Below are 22,424 nucleotides of genomic sequence, written 5' to 3'. Positions count from 1 at the left end.
ACACACTGGAACAGCCATACATTTATTTAGATCGCTGGCTTTACGATATGTAATTGTTTCATTAAACGAGCATCTTTTCCTAGCCATCCTGGTGCAGTATATTGTGATTAATATTACATCCATATATACTGTCAGTATCAAAGAAACTGCTGGAAAAAAAAGATCAGTGGATTCATTTTTTTGTTATGACCAGTGGGTTTTGAAAGTGCTTTATAAGCTGTTGTTGCACAGAGTGTTTCTTTGATACTGCTTCGAATTTGCTTGTTAACATTCAGCTAGATTTTTTACAATAATAATAACAATAATAATAATAGTAATTGCTCATTGACCGCTGAAAGACAGTACATCTGAGTTGTCATATTTAGCCTCTGAAGGGAAGAGGGTCTTTCGCTTGCAGCAACTTCATGGGGACACTTCATAAAGTCCTGCTGCTTTGGATAGAAATATTCATGTTACACCATCTGGTGTTAACTGTCTCTTCTAAAACTCAAACATACTTATAGGGGAAACATTCAGAATTTGTGTCGGGTACTATTCTGTCACGAAAATCATTTATTGTCTTGTGCACTGGTTAAATTTGGGATATTCTAGTTAGAAGTAACAAGAATCTGCTTAGAAACTGTGTATGTTGGATAACATCAGTAATTATAGGAAGAGGTTTGAGGATGAGTTTCCTGTTTTTCTTTTTCCAAGATTCTATTTTTGCATTTTAACCAATATTTTTAAGAAATGTTTCAGGTTTTGTTTATTAATAAGAAAGGTCATTCAGTACTAGCTGTATTTTATTTAGTTTATGATTTATGTAGTTTTTTTCAAATATACTTTTGTAGCAGCAAACAGTAGATTTTAGGGGAAAAGAAGCTAGACATTTGTAGAAATCGTTAAACTGGGTTATGTTTGTAAATCAGAATAGTTCCTACCTGAAATATTTTCCAGCACAAAATTAGCTTCTGTAAAAATAACACACAATTCGTAGCATATTGCTTTTAGAAGAGTAAAATCTCTTTTTAAGAGAAGTTCAGGCTAGAAACAGCCCAAGAGTGAACTATATTTAATTCTTGGAATATGAGGTGGCAGGGGGGAGAGAGAGAGAGACTTATCCAAGCATTTTGAAATTGAAGCAGCTAATGGGGTATTATTAGAAGTAAAAATGCTTTGTGGATGTCTAGAATTTATGTTCAGATCTGTATCTAAAAAGCACTCCTATAACCTTTGGAATCATTGAGTAACCTCTTAGTTTCTTACTGCTCTCTTCTTACTTGCTGGCGTTCACAGGCTATTGAAAAGAAACCACAGAGTTACAAGAAAATGAGCACTGTATGTTCAGGGAAAACGCTTGAGCTTTACCACTTGGGAAGGAAATTAAGTGGTTAGTGATTTGCATAATGTGGGCAGCACCTTCTACAACATCCTTTATCAGAACCAAAATGACTAATGTCAGACCACAGAGTCCTTTTGAAACCATGGGGCTGTTTCATGTTCTCTCTGAGCCTCTACATACTGCACTGTGCCGCTCTGTCCTGTTATAAGTTTTCATTTTGCACAATGTAGACCTTTTTAATATTTATCAGCGTGCTGCCTCTAACTTGATACATTTGTACTGCACAGAAATTGATTTTCAAGAAATGTGTTTTGGATTTTTCGCACGCTTATGGGGTTTGAGAAATGCATATTTGCATAGAAATAATCTTTAGTGAGCTAAATTTTAGAGTATGTCAAATTTATAAATATCACTACTGTAAAGACATATTTTTAGAAATAGATTTCTGGCACAGTTTATTTCAATTCCATTTTTCACATTTGTGTCACCAACATAGCTTTGGCTTGGTATTTTCTAATGCATTTGTTTTCAGCGTTCATGTTTTAGAGATTAAACTTTTCCGTTGTCTTGTTCAGACGTTGCAGTTTGAAAATGAAACGAAGCAAGAGAGGTGCTTTTGTTTAAAAGGCATCCATTTGGTTTGAGACATGTGGCCAGTAAAACTTACTTAGCTCCTTTTTCTTCTTCCAGTTTCAAGCACAAATGTATTACTCTCTTTTTGGGTTACTTTGTCCCTTTACTGAAAAAGGAAGTTCTCTATTTTTAAACCTCTATACATCTTTAAGGCGGATTACGTTTCCTGTGTCTGTTGTTTCGTGTCACAGTAACTGCTGTGTCTCTGCTGTTCGCTTGTGGCATTTTAAAAATACAGATGCTGGGTGCCCAATCACAAACAAGTAATAAATTGAACTTGTTTGTTTATAGAGACTCCAGTGTTCTGTCTACACAATAGCAATATATGTTTTAAACACATGTAGTAATATATATATATAGCACAGCAATATATGCTCTAAACTGTTCAGGTTGGGATTACGTTGCCACAGATACTGAAAGGATGTTGCAAATTTATTCTCCAGCTAAAGAAATTCCCGTTCTAGAAATGGACTGTATGTTCACAAAGGAAACGGGCTGAGGAAGGAAAATACAATGCATCCCCTCAGTTTTGGAGGGTCCTCTGCATAAAGGCGACAGTATCGTCCTTATCTGATTGGTGTCAGGGGACACGTAAGTCATGCTTCCTATTGCCTGAAGTAAGGAATTAGGCTCAAGAAATAATAAACTAACCTGGTTTCCGTGGAGTTGAATGGAAAGGTATACTTATCCCAGAGATAAATTTCAACTAAGGCCTCAAAATGACTGCAGTCTTTAGACTTGTTGACGTAACCGCTTGACTTGGTTTTGAGTAGGTGTGTGCCAGGGAAAAGCCCGACTCCAAGCTCTGGCTGCTCGTTATTGCAGAGTTCCTAAATTGTGCCATCAGGATCATTAGGCCACCTGCAGGCTTTTGTCTCTGCAACATGAATGTATTTAACTGTGGTACCTTGACAGAATTTCTGCAGCTGCTTCCTCTCCCAAACACTGTGCGCAATCTTTGTCTATACCCAAGGTGGGCAGAACGACTTGGGGCCGGTTTTCAAATCCCTCCGGACATGAGCCACCGGTGTAGAATTCATGAGGCTCCTGCTAATCAAGTGCCTCTGTGTACTCGCAAAATTTTATTCTGCATTTAGTGTTAAGTTTCCGTGTGCACTTTAAGATGCTGCTTGTCTTCTCATGTCCTAATAAGTGAGCTGAGATCAGGGAGGAGGTTTGGCTTGGCCCAGGGCACTCTCACCATAAAAAAGAAGCTACCGCAGAGGGGCATTTCTCAGCGGGAGAGTCATTTAGCTTTGGACTGGTTCTTCTTCACTGGTCAAATGTGTTGGCCCTTAAGGAATGGTATATGTGGTCTTTGGGTGTGTGGGCGAAGTGGGTTACTGCAGAGAAAATATGCACACCTTTTATTTGTAGAGAGAGATATATATGTGTATATATTAAATATATGTACAATATAATAGTCTGCTCCTTTACATTAGAAGTTTTAAGGCATTGCAGCCATTTAAGAATTAGTTAGGTTTGTTAATATGTGGAAAAGCGAGGGAGAAGGAGGTCAGGGCATCCGGAGTGTGTGTGGCTGTGTTCAGGAATGAATGCTCAGTGTCACACACAGGACAGGCAAATTTCCCTGTGCTGGCTCTTTAAAAAGCCAGTAAAATCCACTATGAAATATTGCCACTGCTCTAATTAAAAATAAAATAATAAAATAAAATAAAATAAAATAAAATAAAATAAAATAAAATAAAATAAAATAAAAGTGGTTTTATTTTTGATTAGACTGTGTCAAAAGTGAAAAGAATTTAGGAAATCCATTGCAAAATGGTCAAGGCAAAGGAACTTTTCTATGAAATTCTCTTTGACCAGTTCAAATAGCTTAAACACTATTGACCATTCTTCCACCAGCTCAGCGATGCATGGCGTTTTGAATCATCCATTTTCTTTGAGGACTACCTGGGGTTAGCATATCATTACTTGATAACAGAGTTTCAATTCTAACCCACTGGCAGCGCCGCGCTTTAAGCTGGATACACTTACTTGCAGGCTCATCCAACCCTACATAATTGTCTGTACATTTATTTTATTGTCAACTCGGAGACAAGCTGAAGAAACTAACTGTTTGCTTTAGAACACATTAACTTCTTTATCACATTAATACTGACTCATATCTTATTTCCCAGTTGCAGTAACAAAACATTCAAATATTTCCCTCACAGGACAATATCTTTAATAGCTTCTGTGTGTTTCCTATTTTTGGCTGTTTCTGTATAAACAGACTAATCTAATAGCATGCTGAGCCATCTATACTTGGCAGAAATTCAGCAACTCACTCATTTCTATGGCAAGCTGGGATGCCAAGGGAAAAAAAAGCCTCACTTTTATTGCAGTAAGATCTTTCTTAAAGTTGTCTTTTATAAGTGTAATATGACTATCATTTGGGTTACTGCAGCACCTTGACTGAAAAAAAACCCACGTTTATTGCAGAACAGGATAAACCAAATAGGAGGGCATTGTTCCCTTCACAATGTCCACAGGAATTCCTTTACCTAATGTATTCAGTCTCTCTCATGTGCACTGCTTTAAATGGTGGCAAAGCACACGCTTAAAAATATTGTTGAGAGCCAATTAGGAAGGCTGGCTGATAGGGCTGGAGAAACAATCTGGACGGCGCTGGAAAACGCTTACACGTTGAGTCCTCTTGCTTGGGATATTTAGCCATCCTTGGCAAATTCAGTGGTGGTGTCCCTCCACGGCGGTCAGAAGCTGTGCTGTGCAGCTGCTCAGGAAACGTCCCCCGTCCATTTTGTGGCTCTCATCCCAGTACACCCCCATGGCTTACGTGGATAAATTGGTGACATCCATGGTTCTGCTGCTGGCTGCTGCTCCGAGCCTCGGGATGTGTGGTTTGATGTACATTTATTTTGGGGCAATGCTATCTTAAGCAGTCTCAGGCTCCTGCTTCCCTGAGCTGCCCTCTTCATTGAAGTCAGCACTTTTCGATGGTTTATATTTCAGCGAGATTAGTTTCCTGATCCAGTTCATTGCATGCTCATATAAATTCTGGCACCAGCAAAAACAAGGCAGAAGGAAGTAGCTGAAGACAACGACTGTTTAAACCAGTTTAAGAAGCTTTGGTTGTAGCCAAGTGTCCAGCCATGGTTCAGTGTCTTTATAGTCAAAGGAGGGCTATACCATCATACAGTTCCTGCCTGTAGTGGGTTGCTGTTTGTGATAAATATTTGAGCTATTGATGAATGTAGCTATAAAAATGCAAATTATGATGGTTTTCTTATTGTTTTACAACTGTATCAGCTGCAAAGCCTCTTAGAGTGAAGTGGGTTTATTTAATTTTGGGCATTTATCAATACTTACAGATTTATTTATGTAATTGACGGTTTTATGTCCCTGTCCTTGTAACATTTAGGTGTAAGAAGCTTATTGAAACCATCTAGATCTGAAATCAATGCATCTCTAATACAATAGGCTCCTTACCTGAATTGGCCTAACTGTACAAAAATAACCCACTATTGGACTGTACTCAAATGCACACTAGTAATGCCTTACTTTAAGACAGAGAAATATTGAAGTCTCTTAGGCTTTTGATTTCCTTGCTTGTTTTTTGTACTGTATTTTTAACATTATTTTTGCTATAGTAGGCCAAGTTCATCCCTAATATAACTGTATTGAAATCAGTGGGGAGACTTGTAATTTTAAGAATAAGATGCAGTAAAGTGCTTTGCTGGATCAGGGCCTAAAAGGATTAGTACTGTGGAATGCTTAGGGTGGACGTAGAGGTAACTGTATGAATAAAAGTCATTTTAATTGCACTGGAGCAGTTTGGGAATTTTATTCTACCTCTCAATAAAAGAAATAAAAAATAGAATAGACTCTCACTGCCAAGCAGAGAATCCTATATAGCATTTCGCATTGTTTTGCAAATATTAAAACTGTAGAAAACATTTAAAAGCCTGAGATATAAACCGCCTAGCTTTTATTTTGAGGCTTGTGCACATTTTAAAGCAGATATTTGGTACACAAATTATAAGACCAATAGGGAGTATTGATTTTTAAGTATAACTGTAGTGGCTTTGCGCCTATTCTATGTTTTTCATTAAGGCAACAGTCTGAGACTTTTTCCCAGAGAACTGAAGCTAGCTGATGGTTTCTTATTGTATTCGGTGAAGTAAAATGATGAACAAAGATGATTTCTGTGCTCAGTCTGTCCCTGATTCCCCAGGAAAACTTGGCATCGGGTGAAACGTCGGGGAGAATACAAGCTGTTCTCTTCCAGGTGACCAAAGGTGGGTTTGGGACTGTCGCTTTTTCCACTAGAAGGGATTTGAACGTGGGTCTCCAGGGTGAGATGTGTAAGGTTTTACTCTCCAGTGTTTACTACAGATACCTTGTACCTTGAGGGAAGGGAGGGGAAAACCAAAGACATCTCAATTCATCACAGAGGCCCAGGCCATTTTAGAGAGGCCCAGGTCCAGGAAGGACTTCACTGCTCCTGGCCTGGAGAACAGCAATCTGAAGCAGAATTGCACATAATGGCACACTCCTTCCCTCAGTCTGTGGCATCATTGAGTTTTTAGGACTCAGCATTTGAAATGGAAGAATACTTGTTGTTTTGTTGTTTTCTTTTGTTTTTTTCCCCATTTAATTGCGAAGTATTTCAGTTACGTGCTTGAACTGAAGTAGTGACTCTACAGATCTTGCAATATACTCCAGGGTGTGAACTTGTCAGGTTAAGTAGTACTTGTGTGGGTTACTCAGTACTTGGTTGGGGAATATAAGTGACATAATCATTGGCTGATTCAGGAAGACTTGCTCTGGTTTTGGATTCTGCTAGAAGCCAGTGTCCCCGGGCACGTGGCATGGAGGAACCCTCTGAGACAAGGTATAAAAATCAGGAGGGTGATGGTGGGCTGGAGCTGTTCCTGATTCTACAATGCATCCTTTGTGTGAAAAGGTTTTAGCTCAGGTGCTTTAGTTAAATTCAAGCTAGCTAATTGAGTTTTGCTATCTAAAATTCCCCCTGTGGTTTCAAGCAGATAGACTTAAACTGTAATCAACTATTGTACCGGTTTGTAGTTAACGCTGAGATTCACTGGCGCAGGAAAACATTCTCCGTTTCCAAAGTAGAGAGTTGTTTGTTAATCCTCTCCTTTTGGATCCATTCAGTAACTCATTAGAAGAAAGATGTGTCTGCGCGCATTTCTAGGAAAAACATTCATGAAAATGGATGTTCGGTGCTGGTACTAGAAATGAAGCTGATGCTGTAGGTGCAGGGGCGCTTGCCTGTGGGCGTGCGCTGCAAAGAGCTGGGAATTGACACACGCGGAGGTTTTCTGATGTGTCAGCAACGCTAAGATGTTGCGTTTTGCCCGCAATAACAGCTTTGAAGGTGATCATCAGGCATTCAGTCAAATTTGTACTCTTCTTTCTAACATCATTTTGCTTGATGGTAAAAATCAGAGCTTATTTTCATACAGAGATTTGGCCTTCTTCAAGCTGTTTCTGAGCCTCGCACATGGCTGTTTGCTCTGTGGTCCTGAGGTCAGGCAGTACTTCCCCCCCCCCCCCCCCCCTTTTTTTTTCTTTTTTTCTTCTTTTTTGCCTGTGAGTTGCGGGCTGAACATTGCTGATTTTTGAGCCTCAGATAAGATCAATTTTTCAATTGTGTAATACAGTACCTGGCTTTTCTGAATGGCACTGTTAATTGTCATTGACTATAATAGAATATGAATAGCACAGCCACTTGACACCAACTTAATGGTTCTGACTTTTCAATGGTGCCAGGAGTGTAAGGCTAGAGGGGAAAAAGGGTCAGAGGAGAGATAAGAGCTCTTCCGATTCCATTGAAAAAGATTAAAGCTTCTGTGTCTTTCAAGTGGTACTTGTGAGGGTCACCGTTTCTATGAAGTCACCTTAAAACTGGAAGTGATTGAGAAATTTCTATCACAAAAGGTCTGTTAGAACAACTCCAGCCCCCTCTGCCACAAGGGTTTTCAGGTTAATAGGCAAAGAGAAGGAGGCCTGTCTGGGATAACTCAAGGAGAAATGTGGACAGCCCTGTTGGGGACGACTGAGAGCAACTTCGCTATCCCTGTTAGCCCCAAGGAAGAATCACGCTTGTTTATTGCTGTTTTGTCTAGCTGGGAGCTCTGGGAAATTTTGTGATTCACTTTAGTGCCTCTTTTAAGAAAAGCTTACTGTCCTTAAATACGCAACTATCTCTGCCTGTTGGGAATCCGATAATACATGAGATTACCTACCTAATCTGATCACAGCAGTTCTCACCAGTCTCCGCTATGAGGGACAGAGGCCAGGAGGAGGAAGAGGTTTTACTGCGCTTCCCCTCTTGAACAGCAGTGCAGGGAACATTTTCAACGCGTTAAATACCTGCCATTACTTGTATGGGATGCTCAGTTATAACTCGTATATTGTACCTATTTTTTAATATAATTTCCCAGGGATTTCTAAACATCTGGTAACGAGAGGAGCATGTTGCTGTGCAGAAATCTGGGAGAGGTACCTGGTGTGCAGATGGAAATGTTCTGTGAGTTGTGTGTAAGATGTTTTGAATGTGGGGAGGCAGGACGGTCTTTGTGTTGAGCCCACAGCGCTTACTCTGCAGGTGCGGTAGAGTCAGTCTCTGGACACATTCAAAGTTTTGATTTAGCCAGAACATGTTAGACTTCTGTTGCACGGTTCAGATGAACTGCACACCACAGAACAAAAGTCCTAGATAGCAACAGGAGTCATTTATTTATCTGTTTGTGAACTACAAACCACGACAAGTTCTGATGTTGAAGGTATTGTCAGTGATGCACAAGGGATTGACTCAGCAGAGTAATAAAATATTGGCAATGTTACGGCTTCAGCTATTTCTGAAGGAGGAGTTGCAAAAATCAAACTACGTAAGAAACAGAAAGAAACTCTATGAGATTGTTCATATAAATACCTGTCGTGAAAAAATGAATCTACAATTTAGATACTAAGTAAGAAAGTATTAGGAGGAGGGAAGGGTCTAGTTATCTTTATATGTCCAAAAGAATTTGTATCAAAAATCTTCCGTTTTCTTGCAACTGATGTTGGACAAACTCTAGTAATGCACACAAGGAAGAAATAACACAGAGTTGCCCTCAGAGTGGTATTTATCAGTGGATGTTTCATTATTGTAAGGATTTTTGGGGGGGGGGGTGGCGCGGGGAGAGAGCAGGGTTGTTTGTATTGTTATCATTAAGACTGTTGTTTGGGAACAAAGCTTCCAGAAATGGTTGTCAGGGAAAGTTTCTTTATTCTGCCTGATCTAAGTTTTCCCAGTAGATTTCTGTTTAAAAAGAATAAACAAAGAAAAAAAGCAAAACAGCAGAAGTGAGAATTAGATATAAATATGACACTAAACTATATCTTTTAATACAAAAGAACTCTTTTTTAATTAGAAGCTTGGAAGGACATACCCTTTAATTGCTGCACTTGTAGTTTCTGGGCCATCAATATCCTTGCTTCTTTCATTAATAAACTGGCAAGTCAAGTAGGAAAGCTGCAGGAGTATAATTTTTTCCCTTAAGCTCTACTTAATCAACAGCAGACTTGATCAAACAGAAAAAAGAAAATGTAAATCAGTTGCATTAATTCTGCTGGCAGTAAATAGTAGGAAGAAAGCTAAACATGAAAGAATGCTCATTTTGCAGCTGATATCTGGGGTAGGATTGAATGGGAGAAATAGGTAGTTAAAGAGCTCTTTAGATTGTGAGTGACTAGGGGAATACTGGGGTTTATGTATGGATTAGCACGGTGATAGACCCTGAGTAGCAAAAGACGATGACTAATTACCTGACAGAGCAGCACTCCATTCGACTTGGTCATTGAAATTAATTTCTGTTTTCAGGACTGGCAGAAAGCAGCTGCAGAATTTCAGTTCAATACTCAAATTAACTAGGAGTCTAAATTATTTCTTTGCACATACGGTATTAGAGGAGTGGGTTACTAAATTGATCTTGATTTTACACACTGAGGCAAGAATTATTCCGCCTTTTTCATCAGAAGTCCATGTCCCCTGAAATCGGGGAATAAAACCTATGCTATAATAAACTACTTGGCACTGATTTGAACTCTGTCAGATAGTTAACATCTTAACATTTCCTGGAATCCCAGATGAAAGAATTATAAAATAAAGTCTTCTGGGATGAAAGAAAATTTTACTACCTACTCCACTGAGTAAAATACACTGAGCTGAACTTAGTCTGATGAATTTACTTCATTCTTTGAATAGGGTTATGCCCAGGAATTAGTTTGTCTGATGATGTATATGTGCTTGACAATCTGGTATATTTGAAAACTTCAGTGACTTTGATAAAAGAGGTGGGGAAGATGTCAGCTGGTTATTGCTGACGAACTCGTAATAGTTGGAGTGAGACATGAAGATAGAAGAAACTAAAACCAACTGCAAAAAACTCCACAAAGTCAACTCCGTAAGAAAAAGCAGTACACGCTAAAATGAAGTCATATGTCCCGTGATTCTGAAGTGCAGGATTTCTGCCAGTTTGCCACGTTGGTAGTCGGCTCATTACATTCATGAGCAGCAATTTCTCCTTTTGCCGGTAGCAAAACTCCCAGAGCCTTTTGCCTGTTTAGAGATTCCTCATCTTTTAATTTATTTATTCAGCAAAAGTAAAATCTAAATGTTTATAAAGAAATTAAGTAAATAAATATGAGAAGGAAGAAAAGGCAAGAGTATGAGAAATGGAATAAATATTTAATATTCACGGGTACGTTTTAGCTCAATGGAAAATGAGGCAGGAGGGGTATGCGTAAGCCTTTTTTCAGCACTTGTGCCCCATAGTGTTCTTGCTGAATAAATTATGTTACTTCCTGCTCTTTCCTGCATGCTGTCTCTCAATAGACACTTCTAGGCAGAAGGATTACCACATAAAACCGGCAGCTTTTATCTTACTGTATCTTAGGCCTGTGTGGAATCACTGTTGTAACTGGTCACCTTAGTAACTAAAATGCGGTTTATTTCCTTTGGTGATGCTAAGCCAACATAGCTATGGAAGAATAGATTGGATTTTATTCTAGTTCCATAATGAATTTGTAGAGCAAGCAGTTATTCAGAAAAGCAAAAACAAAACCAAAGGACATTCTTTTAGTCAGACACTGAGCAAACTTGAGCTGGAGGTCAGCGAGAGACAATATGTTGAGAAATTTGCTCTGGCACTTTAGAGGGTCACATTTCACAGTATAGACATTGGTAATGATTATGAGCTTATATACAGTTATTTATTTGTATTGTCAAATAAATAACCAAGGGAACTAATCAGAAATCCATGAAAACAATTTTGTTAAACTGAAAGTGAAAACTTATTTTACTCTCCAGTACAGATATTAATAAGATTAGAATGTCAAATGTCATAATCATATTAAATGGTTTTATTGCCTCCCTTTTAATTTATTTCATTATCCTTTTACTCTTAAGCTCTATTGTCCAGGTATTATATTATCATTTTGCATATGCTTTCTGTTCTATTTTTGCATTCATTAAGAACCCTAATATTTTCTTGCATACCAAAACAACCAAAAGAATCACTAGACAATGACACGTTGCCTTAGAAATAGAGCCTTCCTGTTCATCTTGTTGATCATCCAGAGCTCTGTCTCTATGTTGGTATACCAAGAATCTTGAATTAAATGGCATTTAGGCAATTGATTTGCGTCGGCTTTGCATAGAGATGTAGGTGTCATTTATGCTTTTATGTTCTGGAAAATTAATATTCCTCATCTTAATGCCCAGAGTCTACCATGATTACTCTTAAGCTACCATTAATATGAATTCCCTTGCATTGCCATTACAGAGAATGATGTTAATGATGTGCTTTTTGTCTTTGATGTGGATAACAGGTAGTCCTGAGAGTCTGCTAGACTGAGAAATACACTGTTTTGGATGTGCCTTGGTGCTCTAAGTTATTTTTTCTTATTTCAGCCTATGGTAGAGGATATCAATAATGGTAGAGCAGATATTGGTCTGTGGTCTACAAGTCGCTTGTCTACGAACGCCAAAATCGGACCAACTCTGACAATGTCTTTGTGAGAACAAACACAACTGCAGTGAACATCTCTCAAGTGGGAACTCATTTTGGTCAGTCTGGTTTGGGAATGATTTCTACCCAAAACAGGACTTGAAAGGCTTGATTTATCATTGGTGTTCACATAAACCATCCATTCTTCAAGTGTTTATAGCTTCTTATTAAAATAGTGATATGTCATTTCTTACATAAAACTTCTGTGTTGCAGAGGATAACCTAAGATGTATAGATTTGGGATATAAATTTGCTTACAGGAATTTTGAAAAAAAAAAAAAAGTTTATGGAAAATGGGAAAATTGCAAGAAACTGTGAGAAAATAAAAAAGATAATGAAATATTAATTTGTTGGCTTCTAAGAAAAAATGATTAAAAGCCACCCAGTACTTCTGGATGCTTGTCCAGCATGGAGTCTCTTCATTTTACTCTCTGCTAACTCAGCACCTCAAGAATGTTATGGAAATTTTTTTGCTCATGAAGTATTTTATTCTCAGCGTGAGACCGTTGCCAGAGTCAGTAACCGCCGGCAGGTTTGCTAGCCTGGTAAAGCTGAACCGCTGCTGCTCGTTGTGGCAGCTGACACAACAAGTACCGCTGGTGAGCAATTATAGTCTCATGACCATATACTGTAAGTTGTTTAATTGTCTTTTGCTTGGAGTTAAACAAACTGAAAACTTCAGATGGCAGGGCACTGCCATTTTTCAAGTGAAATTGCAGAAACAGGAAATCTATAAAGAGGGCATATATTTCACACATTTTCTCCACTTGCTGCTGAGACCATTATTAATGCCACAATTTAAAAATAAAAGATACAGAACATTAGAGTTTTGAAGGAAGTCTCGTTTCCACAAGTTAGATTAATTCTTCTCATTGATAAAGTCTTGAATACCGTAGAAAATTAAAAGAGAAATTTACAGTCTCGAAAACCGCACCTGCTTTGCTCTTTGCCCCAGCAGTAGTGTTTGGGGAAGAGAAGCTGGGATGGCTGGCATGTCTCTAACTTAAATCTGCAACTTAAATAACATCTTAAACCTGCTAAATAAGAATATTTACTTTAGGCCAGATCCTGTCCTGGCCATTTGAGCGAGTGTTGTGGTAGAGCTTGCTCATGGATAAGTTGTTTAAGCTCCCCCTAGGACGCAAGTAATTAGCATATCGTGTCACGGTGAGGTATTTATTAGAATGGAAGTGTTCTTGCGAGGCTGGGTTTTGGAGGTTTAAATCAGAGCTGAGCATAGAGTTTTAGGGCCTTATTCACAGTAAATTTTATGTTGGTGAAAGGTTATGGAATGGGTTTCCGTATCATGTCTACTCCCTCTCGCAAATTTCAGAAGAGATATGGACTCTGAACTTTGGTGTGGGTTTTGCTTTCCTTTTTTTTGGGGGGGTGTGTGTGTGAAGTGAGGGGGGGTGGTCCGTACCAAGGCAAACAAGGGGAAAGTACCTTACATAGCAATTTTAATTCTGCAGTGCTCCTTTATGCCAAATGTGCATCAGCAGTGTAGTATCCTGTAAGAACTGGGACTCGGGGATGAACAGCTATTCACTACGTCTCAGTTAGAAGCTTCTTTCTCAATACCTGCATCTGATGACATTTGAGTTATTAACACCACTGGCCATTTAATAAACTCACTGTTCACAAATTAGTGATGTCGTTGCCAGGCGATCCTGGTTTTAGATAGGAACTTCTTCACTGCCCTCCTGAGCAATCTCTTAGGCTGTAAATCCCTTCCTTGTGACAGCACCGAAGTGTTACTGCCACAGACCTGTCCCAGCTCTTTATCTCCTCTACAGCAGGGAGAAAGGAGAAAGAATGGAAGGCGTCTTCAGCCAAACAGTGAACGTGCTCCTAACGAAACGTTTGAAAGAGACAAAGAAACAATATCTGTCCTTGATACGATGTGAAAGGATTATGTACCGTGCTATTTGTGTCATGATTTAGTGTGTTATTTCGTTGGGTATATGCAGGGTAAGGGTTTCCTGCAGAAAAAAAAAATACGGATACAGAGTACTATAATGTTCTTATGCTGTAAATTGTCCTGAGATTTTTGAGAATTGGATAGTATTGCTGAATGGGCAAGGAAGGGAACGCATGTAGACAAGAACACAAATATTTCCCCCTTGGCTTTTATATTTCGTCCATGTGTAGATTTCTGCTTATGCAGAAAAGAGAGTAGAATCAAATGAATGAGGCTGTGTAGAGTAATGTGAGTGTAAGCCTAAAATAACTGCCACGGTTATTGCCAGCTCGGAATCTGATGGTTTCATCACAAAAGACCCAAGATACAGATGCATGTCTATAACTTTATGCAGATGTATAACCTTTTGAAGCACATAAAATTCAGCCAACGCTTGCCGCCTATTCAAACAGTAAACTGTTAAGAGTCCCTCCCCAGGTCCCTCAGCCCTCACGCCCAGTTCTGCGGAGTCCTAGTCGCTGTGTTCATGCAAAAAAGTACTTTTATCAGTTTGGTTGGCAATACCTTATGAGAAAAAAAAATCATTTTAAGAAAACAAAGCAATTTCTAAACTAAGAGGTTTCTCTGTATAACGCATTTGCATAACTACTTTTCTAAGAAGTGGAGAAAAGTCACCATTTTCCAGCAGGTAAAAAGAAGTTCTGTAATTAATGAAGTTTCACTGGTATTGAAGTGATTGTTTCAAGTGTTTTTACAAGGACCAAATCTTGTATGTAAATACATAGTGCCAGTAGTTATGGAGGATAAACCAAGCAGAATATGACACAAAAAAGTCCTGAGAGTGATCTGTTTCCCCTTGTATTTTAGTACAGTCTATTGCTTTTTCAAGTCTGTTGTTGTTAGAATTGTGTTTATGGTAAGCTTGACTGCTTTTTGCAAAGTTAAAGGGAATATTTTGATTTCTGTGAAGCAGATATAATGAAGTTGGCGTGATAAACCCCCATTGGTATCTTCAGGGAACAAGTAGATTAAACAAGTAATTATACCATAAGGTTTTTAGAAGTTAGTAGATTTAAATACATTGTATGAATCTCATCTTAATGTAGCCTTTTGTCTATAGTGCTTCCTGCCAAAAAAACCTCCTGACAGGAAATAAACATTAAAATAATCTTTAATCCCTTGTCTGGTCTATTACCATTAACAATTGATGCACTTTAATTTTGTGGGATTTTAACTACAAAATGGAATGGCTAAGTAGTGATAATTGGGTTTGGAATTATACGGTCATTTATATCAACAGAAATGCAAGTGGCTGGGAGGGTGATTAATTATTTAACATTTCCTGGCTGTGGCTCCTATTATAGAATTTTCTGATATATTCTGCTGTGAACAATTATCACCAAATGAGGATAAACAAATCTGTGATGTGAAGTCTTATTTATAAATGAAACTATATTTAGAAAATGTCTATTTCATTTGCATTTTTACTTTCTTCGTGACAGGACTGTCATAATCAGCTTGTTTTCAAGCTTTTCTTGCCCTTTTGCTGATTTTTCAGGTTCACACCCCAGATTTCATGCAAGAAAAACAGAGCTTCAGATGTCCTTAAAGTAATTCCTATTCCAAATAAAGATACAGTTTATACAGTCATGGTAATGTGTTTGCATGTTCTGTTCCCCTTTCATTCCCTAATAATAGAATTAGTGCATGGCAATGTATTAAAATTTAATCCGAGTGCTGGCATCAGACTAGATAATTTAATTCCTCCAATTCATGAAGATTTGGGAGAAGAATACTGGTGCTGCCATTCTTAAATGGGGTCCTCTGGCATTTGAACTCTCTCATCTTTGGTAGATTTGTCTCTGAGAGTTTGCGTTTCATGCTCTCTCTCTTATGTGGAGACTGGCTGTCTCTCTGGTGTGTTATCCTCTTGTGTCCTTGTTGATCCACATGCAAGCAGAATTTGCAATTCATTCTTCTTTTCTTACAGTATGTTTCCTAAAAAAATTTATGTGTATGCTGCTTATCTGACAACGTAACACAAAATCATTCGAATTAGTACTTTCCAAACCATTTTCCCTTACTCCAAAAATATTCCCATCCTTAATTTCCATTAAAAAACCAAAAAAACACAGCCCTTCGTTAGCAAATGATTACTAAAAGCGCATGAGTTTCTTCTTCAAGTAGAACTCCTAACAGTCATCCCTGGCAGTCCTGCCCAGAAAACAACATCCAGTTTACATGCTTATATATCAACAAAGAAGGAACAACAAGATGATGATAATTATCGTTAGTGCAGTGCCTGGATTGTTAGTCACAGATGAGGACCCAGCCATATTAATAAATATGCAAAATTAACCAAAAAGATTGTTCCAAGTTCATATTGCTTAAAATTTAAGTGTTAATCAAAAGTCAGGGATACAGATAGATAAAAAGAACAAGCATATAATGAGATAATATTAATCAATATGGTAGGCCCTGTTTTAGGCATGATTTTTTTTGATGCCAAAGAAAAGATTAGATACCAAAGAAAGGGAGAATTTTAATGTGGGTTATGAAGAAAGATAACGAGATAATATTGGAAATGCTTGTGGGCAGATCTGTAAGCAGAATAAAAGAAAGCATGAAAATGCTTGTTTGAAAATTTAGGAAGTCATCAATGAAAATGACTATCTTGAAGTTGATCTAGGGTGAGCATTGACATGTTGATAGAGAATCAGGATAAACTGGATTAAACTGAAGGTTTCTATAGAGACAGACTACGGTACTAGAGGAAGAAAGGATGAATTTGTTGTGAAAAAGTAAGTTTTCTACCAAAGATGCTCAGCATAATGAGTGCAGGAGCAGAGAGAAAAGGGGCGAAATATTTGTGGGTTGGACCTTCATGTGGGTGCGTAGGATAAAAGTCTTACAGTTAAAAGAAAGAACTGGCAACAAACCAGACAGAAACAGATAGAGAACAGAAATCTGAGCACGAATGAGCAGTAAATTCTGGTGAGCTGGTGGTTCTGGCAAGTCAGAGGACTGATGGGTGACACTGAAAGAGGCTACAGAAGGGGAGGTGACCAGCCACATCCTTAGAGAGGCAGAACTCAGCAAGTACAAGTCAAAAAACTTAATTTCAAGATGAAAGAAACAGACAAGAATATCTTCAAAACCAAGAGGCAGGAATCTTATCCTTGTTTTTTGCACAGCATTTGTGCAGACTGTGTTAGTGCTCCCCATCTAATAGTGTTGAGTGGCCTTAAAAGGGGGAGAAAGCAATTTGGAAGAGGCTGTCCCGGCTGGGTCAGCTACTAGTGCAGTGTTGGAGACGATGTTCTCGGTAGTGTTGAGTGGCAAGGGACCTGATGCGAGATAGAAGGGCCCACCGAGTGCCTTGAGAATGAATCATTAACTATCAAAATTCTCAAGGAGTTCAGCACTCGCTACCCCAGCTGCAGTGCGGTGCCAGAGCAGAACACAGTTGTGCATGTGAGCTTGTCTCCTGCCTCTAATTAGAGCAAGATTTGCGCATTAGCCCAGTAAGTCTCCAGTAGCCTGACATGTGAGCGACAGAGTGGAGAAGAAGCAGAGCGAGGTAGCTAGCAGAGGTTTAGGTGTGTCTGCAGGAGACCAGCGTAGTTTGGTGGAGATGTGTAGTAGTTCTGGGCAGGAGCCCAGTATAGATGGAGCAATCTGCCCAGTTCAGGTGAAGGATGAAGGATGGGACTCAGTGAGGCTGGTGAAGCTGGTGACTGGGGGAGATTTAGATTACATATTAGAAAGGAATTCTTTACACTGAGGGTGGTGAGACACTGGAACAGGTTGCCCAGAGAAGCTGTGGATGCCCCATCCCTGGAGGGGTTCAAGGCCAGGCTGGACGGGGCTTGGAGCAACCTGGTCTGGTGGGAGGTGTCCCTGCCCAGGGCAGGGGGATTGGAACTAGATGATCTTTAAGGTCCCTTCCAACCCAAACCATCCTATGATTCTGTGATTCTATGATCTACAGTATTGGGCTATGAGGGCGCCACGGTATTAACACTTTGTTCCTGCCAGAAATACATGTGCTCATCAACCTTTATAAATTGAATCTAACTCAATAGCAGAGTGTTAAGCATTCACAAACATTGAATTTTAATTGATTTTAAGGTTTCACAGTCATGTTTCCTATATTTTATATTAGAATGTGGGCCTTGAGATACATTCTAAGTTTTTCTTGTAAAATAAAGAAGGAAGATTTATCAGAAAACTGTATTGAATCATATACTTCTTTTTTCTTTTGACACACAGCACAAGACTAGTGCAATACTACAATGGCACTGCTGGTTTTGTGTCATTGCCAAAATCTTGGTCTGAGTCAGTAGAGACAATTTGAGACTTCATTCATCTGCACACATCCAGTATTTCTCAGGTGATGGTCCATTAGTTAATGTGTCAAACTCAGCAGTATTTGAGGAAGTGGCAGTGTGTATAGCACATTAACATGTTTTTGACTTCACACTGATCTAAACGACCCAAAATCTAATTGTGTGGATTGCTTATATCTTTTAGCACTTACTGCCATTTATAGCAACTGCTATACTTGCTGGAGTTATATCCAGGTATACCTAGGTACAGCACACGTGAAACTTTAAATTCAAAAGATTAAAGTATGTTAACACCGTGTGTAACTAATTAGTACATATAGCCAGAAAAGTGTATTTTACATTTTCCAATGAGATTTCTTTCAGCAGATGCTAATACATATTAGGACATCTGTTTATATTTTCCTTCAGTCTTTTTTTTTTAACTGCATCTTATTTAAAATACTGTTGTCAGCTGAAATAGTATTGCCTTAAACAATATTACTTGTATGTGTAGTTGTGAGCTCATATGTCTGCTTTTGAGATGTCTTTCTGCATAAGCAGATTTTTGTTTTGTTTTGTGTAAGTGAAAGATGTATAAAAAGTTGTTTTGCTTCATTTAAATTGGAGCAGGGATGAAAAAGGCAGAAAGAAGTCAGTAGGATAAAATGTAATGCTATCCCCACTAGGTAAAGTTGTCCAATTACTCCTGGTGTCAGAACTTTTTAACATTTGAATGGCTGGGAGGGGATACTAATTTCAACCTTAATGATCGCTGCTTTAGGAGTCAACATCACAACACTTCACTTATAATTTTAGCACATCTGTCAGCCTGTGCTAAAAAGGAGCCCTGGGCTAGTGGGTGACTGAAGATCCTTTTATCCCTAGAGAGGATTATGTATTCCCTTCAAGAGTGGGAAAATAAAAAGGTTATAAATACTCACCTACTTCACTGCTGCCCACATTTGCCCTGTTGACAAATAGTGACTTTCACATCCTGCTTTTACATTCATAAACACAAAAATAAATAAAAACTATGCAACTTCTCATTGTATAGCACTTATGGAAGCAGACCATTTATAATGTCACATATTCTATAATACCGTACAGTCCCTAAGCTGGACTTTTTTTCATTTCAATAGATCACATTGATTTCCTGTGTGACTTTATCTGCCTAATACAAAGTGGGATTGAACAGTTATTTGTCTGGATTTAGCCATTCCTTATCAAACATTTATGATTTAGCTATTGCTACAACATCTTCTTGTAAGGTCTTTCTTATTTTTATCTTTTCAGGAAGGGTATGAACATGATAACAGGGTTGTAATAAATCTATCTCTTGAAAATGAAACATATTTTGGGAAACCTTGTGCTATTGGCTGACAGGGCAGGGGAAGTTTAAGGGGCAGGACAGCCGCGCGAGTGAATTGTTTCTAGGACGCTGTGGGCATCTATTAATAAGAATGATTGACTCTTCTGGTGGAGGTTTTCAGTGTATTCAGATGACCGTTTCCCAGCTGCACGGGAGGCTGGTGCTCTTGAGATGAAAGACCTGATAGAAAGGAGAGGTTTGCCCAACCGGCCCACATTTGTACAGCCACCGCCAGGCTGTAGGTTGAAGAGAAATAACACAAGTCACAGAAAGGGCAGCGGATTTGTGTCTTCTCTGTGTTCTTTCTGTTTATAAAAGTAAAAAAGTAAGATCTCAGTCTTTTCCTTTCTATTTCTCTTTCAATTTCTTTATTCTTTATCTAGAAGGGAAAACAGAAAACGTGTGTAATACTGTCTAATAATACTGACTGTGATTTAATTAAATTGGAGTAGAAAGTACATGTGAATAGGACCTTTTCTGTGTTACAGCTTATTTTAAAATGTTGTTAGAAAGAAAAAAGCGTATTACAGCTATCCACTGTGTATCCCAGGTGTTTTAATATTCCTAACCGGAGCATTTTAACTGAACAGTTTCCAAACAACCTCATCATACTAAAGTAATTTATTTTTCCTTACATAATGCTTTTCATTCAATGATTTCAAAACGCTCTACTAAGTGTGCTTTTTGAAGTGCCAAACTAAGTGTCATATAACCCCGGGGAGATGCCTGGTGGTTTTATTGTACCTATTTTGCAGACAGGTAAATTCAAACAAAGAGAGATGAACAGACTCCCTGTGAATGAGTAAAGGAGGGAAGACCAGAACCCAAATCCCCGCCTGCCCAGGGCCAGCCCTGAGCACGTGTCCCTTTGTTCAGACACCCCAGAGTGCTCATGCTGTGTATAGAAGAGAAAAAAACTTTGCAGAAACTATAAAAGTTAATAATTAGATTGTAAAGGCTACTCAACTGATAATGAGCATTTAATGCAGAACCATAAATTTGTATGGCACTTACAAAGAAAACGTTCTTTTGGTTTTGTCCTCACTTCCCCGATCTGTTTATCGTTAAATTTTTAACCTGCTTAACCGACGCTATATTCTGTAGAACTGACGCTCTATCTCCTTTTTTATGTCTCTTCACTAGTGCTTTCAATGACCTCTCTGTAAGTTTCTTTATATAGAAACCTGCTATGCTGTCTTGAATGCACAAGGTCAATAATGATTACCCTCTAACTTTGAAGGGCATCCCCCTTCTCCGCTTGCGAAGTATATCAAGCCACAAAGTCCCTGCATCCCGTAACTGTAATTTCTCTTATAAAATACAGTATTAAGAAAGATATTCTTATTTCCCAAACAGTAGAGCTTTAGTCCACAAGCATGTTAAGCCTGGTAAAGTCAAGATATAATAGTTTTATTCTTTTTAATGTAGAAAAGTAGGCTTGATAGTTTAATTTAAAACATATCCGTATAAATGGAAACATTTTTGCAATATATTTCAAAAGAAGTAAACAGCCTGTTCTTTTTGAATACATGGATGGAAAGCTAAATTCCCGTTGTTCAATATCCAAATGATGCAATTAGAGACCTTATTTATTTTTTATTTCTAAAGAACTGTGTCATGATCTATGCACACTGTAAATGCTTCAAGGACTTCAGCATGATCTATACGGCAATACTGGTACTACTGTGGGCTGTGGAGGATATGTATAATGAAAATATGCCTATCTTTTGGAACCAATGGTCCTCTAATAATTATCAATAAACAAAGTCAGTTAAAAGAAAGTACAGAAAGGCTAGCAATAACAAAAAGATGCTTAAATTGAATTGATACTATAGCAGGCATTGACTGTGTCATTGCACGGCTTAATAGCAGGAGTCCTGGTTCAATACGATGAACTTGGGAAGGTTTTCTTAATGAAAGAACTGATGCTTTCTGTTCAGTAGCAGCAATAGCTTAACTTTTTTAATTACCTACTTCAAAAGTTTATATGCCACTAATTGTAGTACTATAAACAAGGAGGTACTATTACTGGGTCCACAGAAATAAATGTGAAATGATAATAGTCATTTTTTCAAGAAATTCATGCAGATATTTTATTTAACATTAATAAATGCATACGCTGCAATTTATTTTACCTACAAGTAATTCAGAGTTCTATGCAAGTATATTCTCAGAAAGCTGCTGATTTGGTTTTCAGTGTCTTTTCCATCAGCTGTGCATTTTCAGGATGTGTTGGGAAATATGATCCCCTCTCTCTCCCTCCCCATTACTATAAAACCAGAAAGCTCTAAAAAAGGCATATAAGAAGTTGGAAGAAATGTGCATGCATGTAAATATCTAAACGTATATAAATTAGCTTTAAAAATTGAATTCACTGAACATGAATAGTCACTTAAAGTGTAACTGGAATTGACTGTGTCATGTATCAGCCTAATAGCTGGAGCGCTGGTTCAATACAATGAACTTGGGAAGGTTTTCTTAATGAAAGAACTGACGTTTTCTGTGCAGTGGTTGCATTCATCAGACCACATAGTGTTCATTACGCTACAAAGGACTGCCAATGTGAATTGTTGGGATCATCTATTAGGTAAACCGGATAGGGACAAAGGATAGTGGGGGAATGAAAGACTTCAGTACCTCGACAGGATATTCCAAGTCAGCCTGCTTTGATGACCTTTCACCGCTACATTAGCATCTAGTCGCTGACAGATCCCTAGTTCATGCCCCAATTCTGCTAACCAAAACTGGCAAGGAGCACTGCTGGGTGCGCGCATCTTAGTATCCGACATTACAAACTAACCCGATACTT

At 38.4% G+C, this 22,424-nt stretch overlaps 1 protein-coding gene across 4 annotated transcripts in view; it reads left to right on the top strand.

Annotated features, from left to right (window-relative positions):
• Positions 1-22,424, top strand: part of WWOX (WW domain containing oxidoreductase) — a 531,298-nt gene that overhangs the window by 232,158 nt on the left and 276,716 nt on the right. The window contains exon 9 of one of the 4 annotated variants that reach the window (XM_074582861.1): positions 15,477-15,570. The exons of the other annotated variants lie outside the window; for them this stretch is intronic. Coding sequence (XP_074438962.1) covers positions 15,477-15,527 — 51 coding nt within the window. The 3' untranslated portion in view covers positions 15,528-15,570. Of the gene's footprint in view, positions 1-15,476; positions 15,571-22,424 lie in introns of those variants that run through there. 4 annotated transcript variants of the gene reach the window in all.

The sequence above is a fragment of the Larus michahellis genome, chromosome 4 (assembly GCF_964199755.1).
Source record: "Larus michahellis chromosome 4, bLarMic1.1, whole genome shotgun sequence".
NCBI classification, from domain to species: Eukaryota; Metazoa; Chordata; class Aves; order Charadriiformes; family Laridae; genus Larus; species Larus michahellis.
Note: the sequence above shows the minus strand (reverse complement) of the source record. Positions and strands in the feature narration are given on the sequence as shown.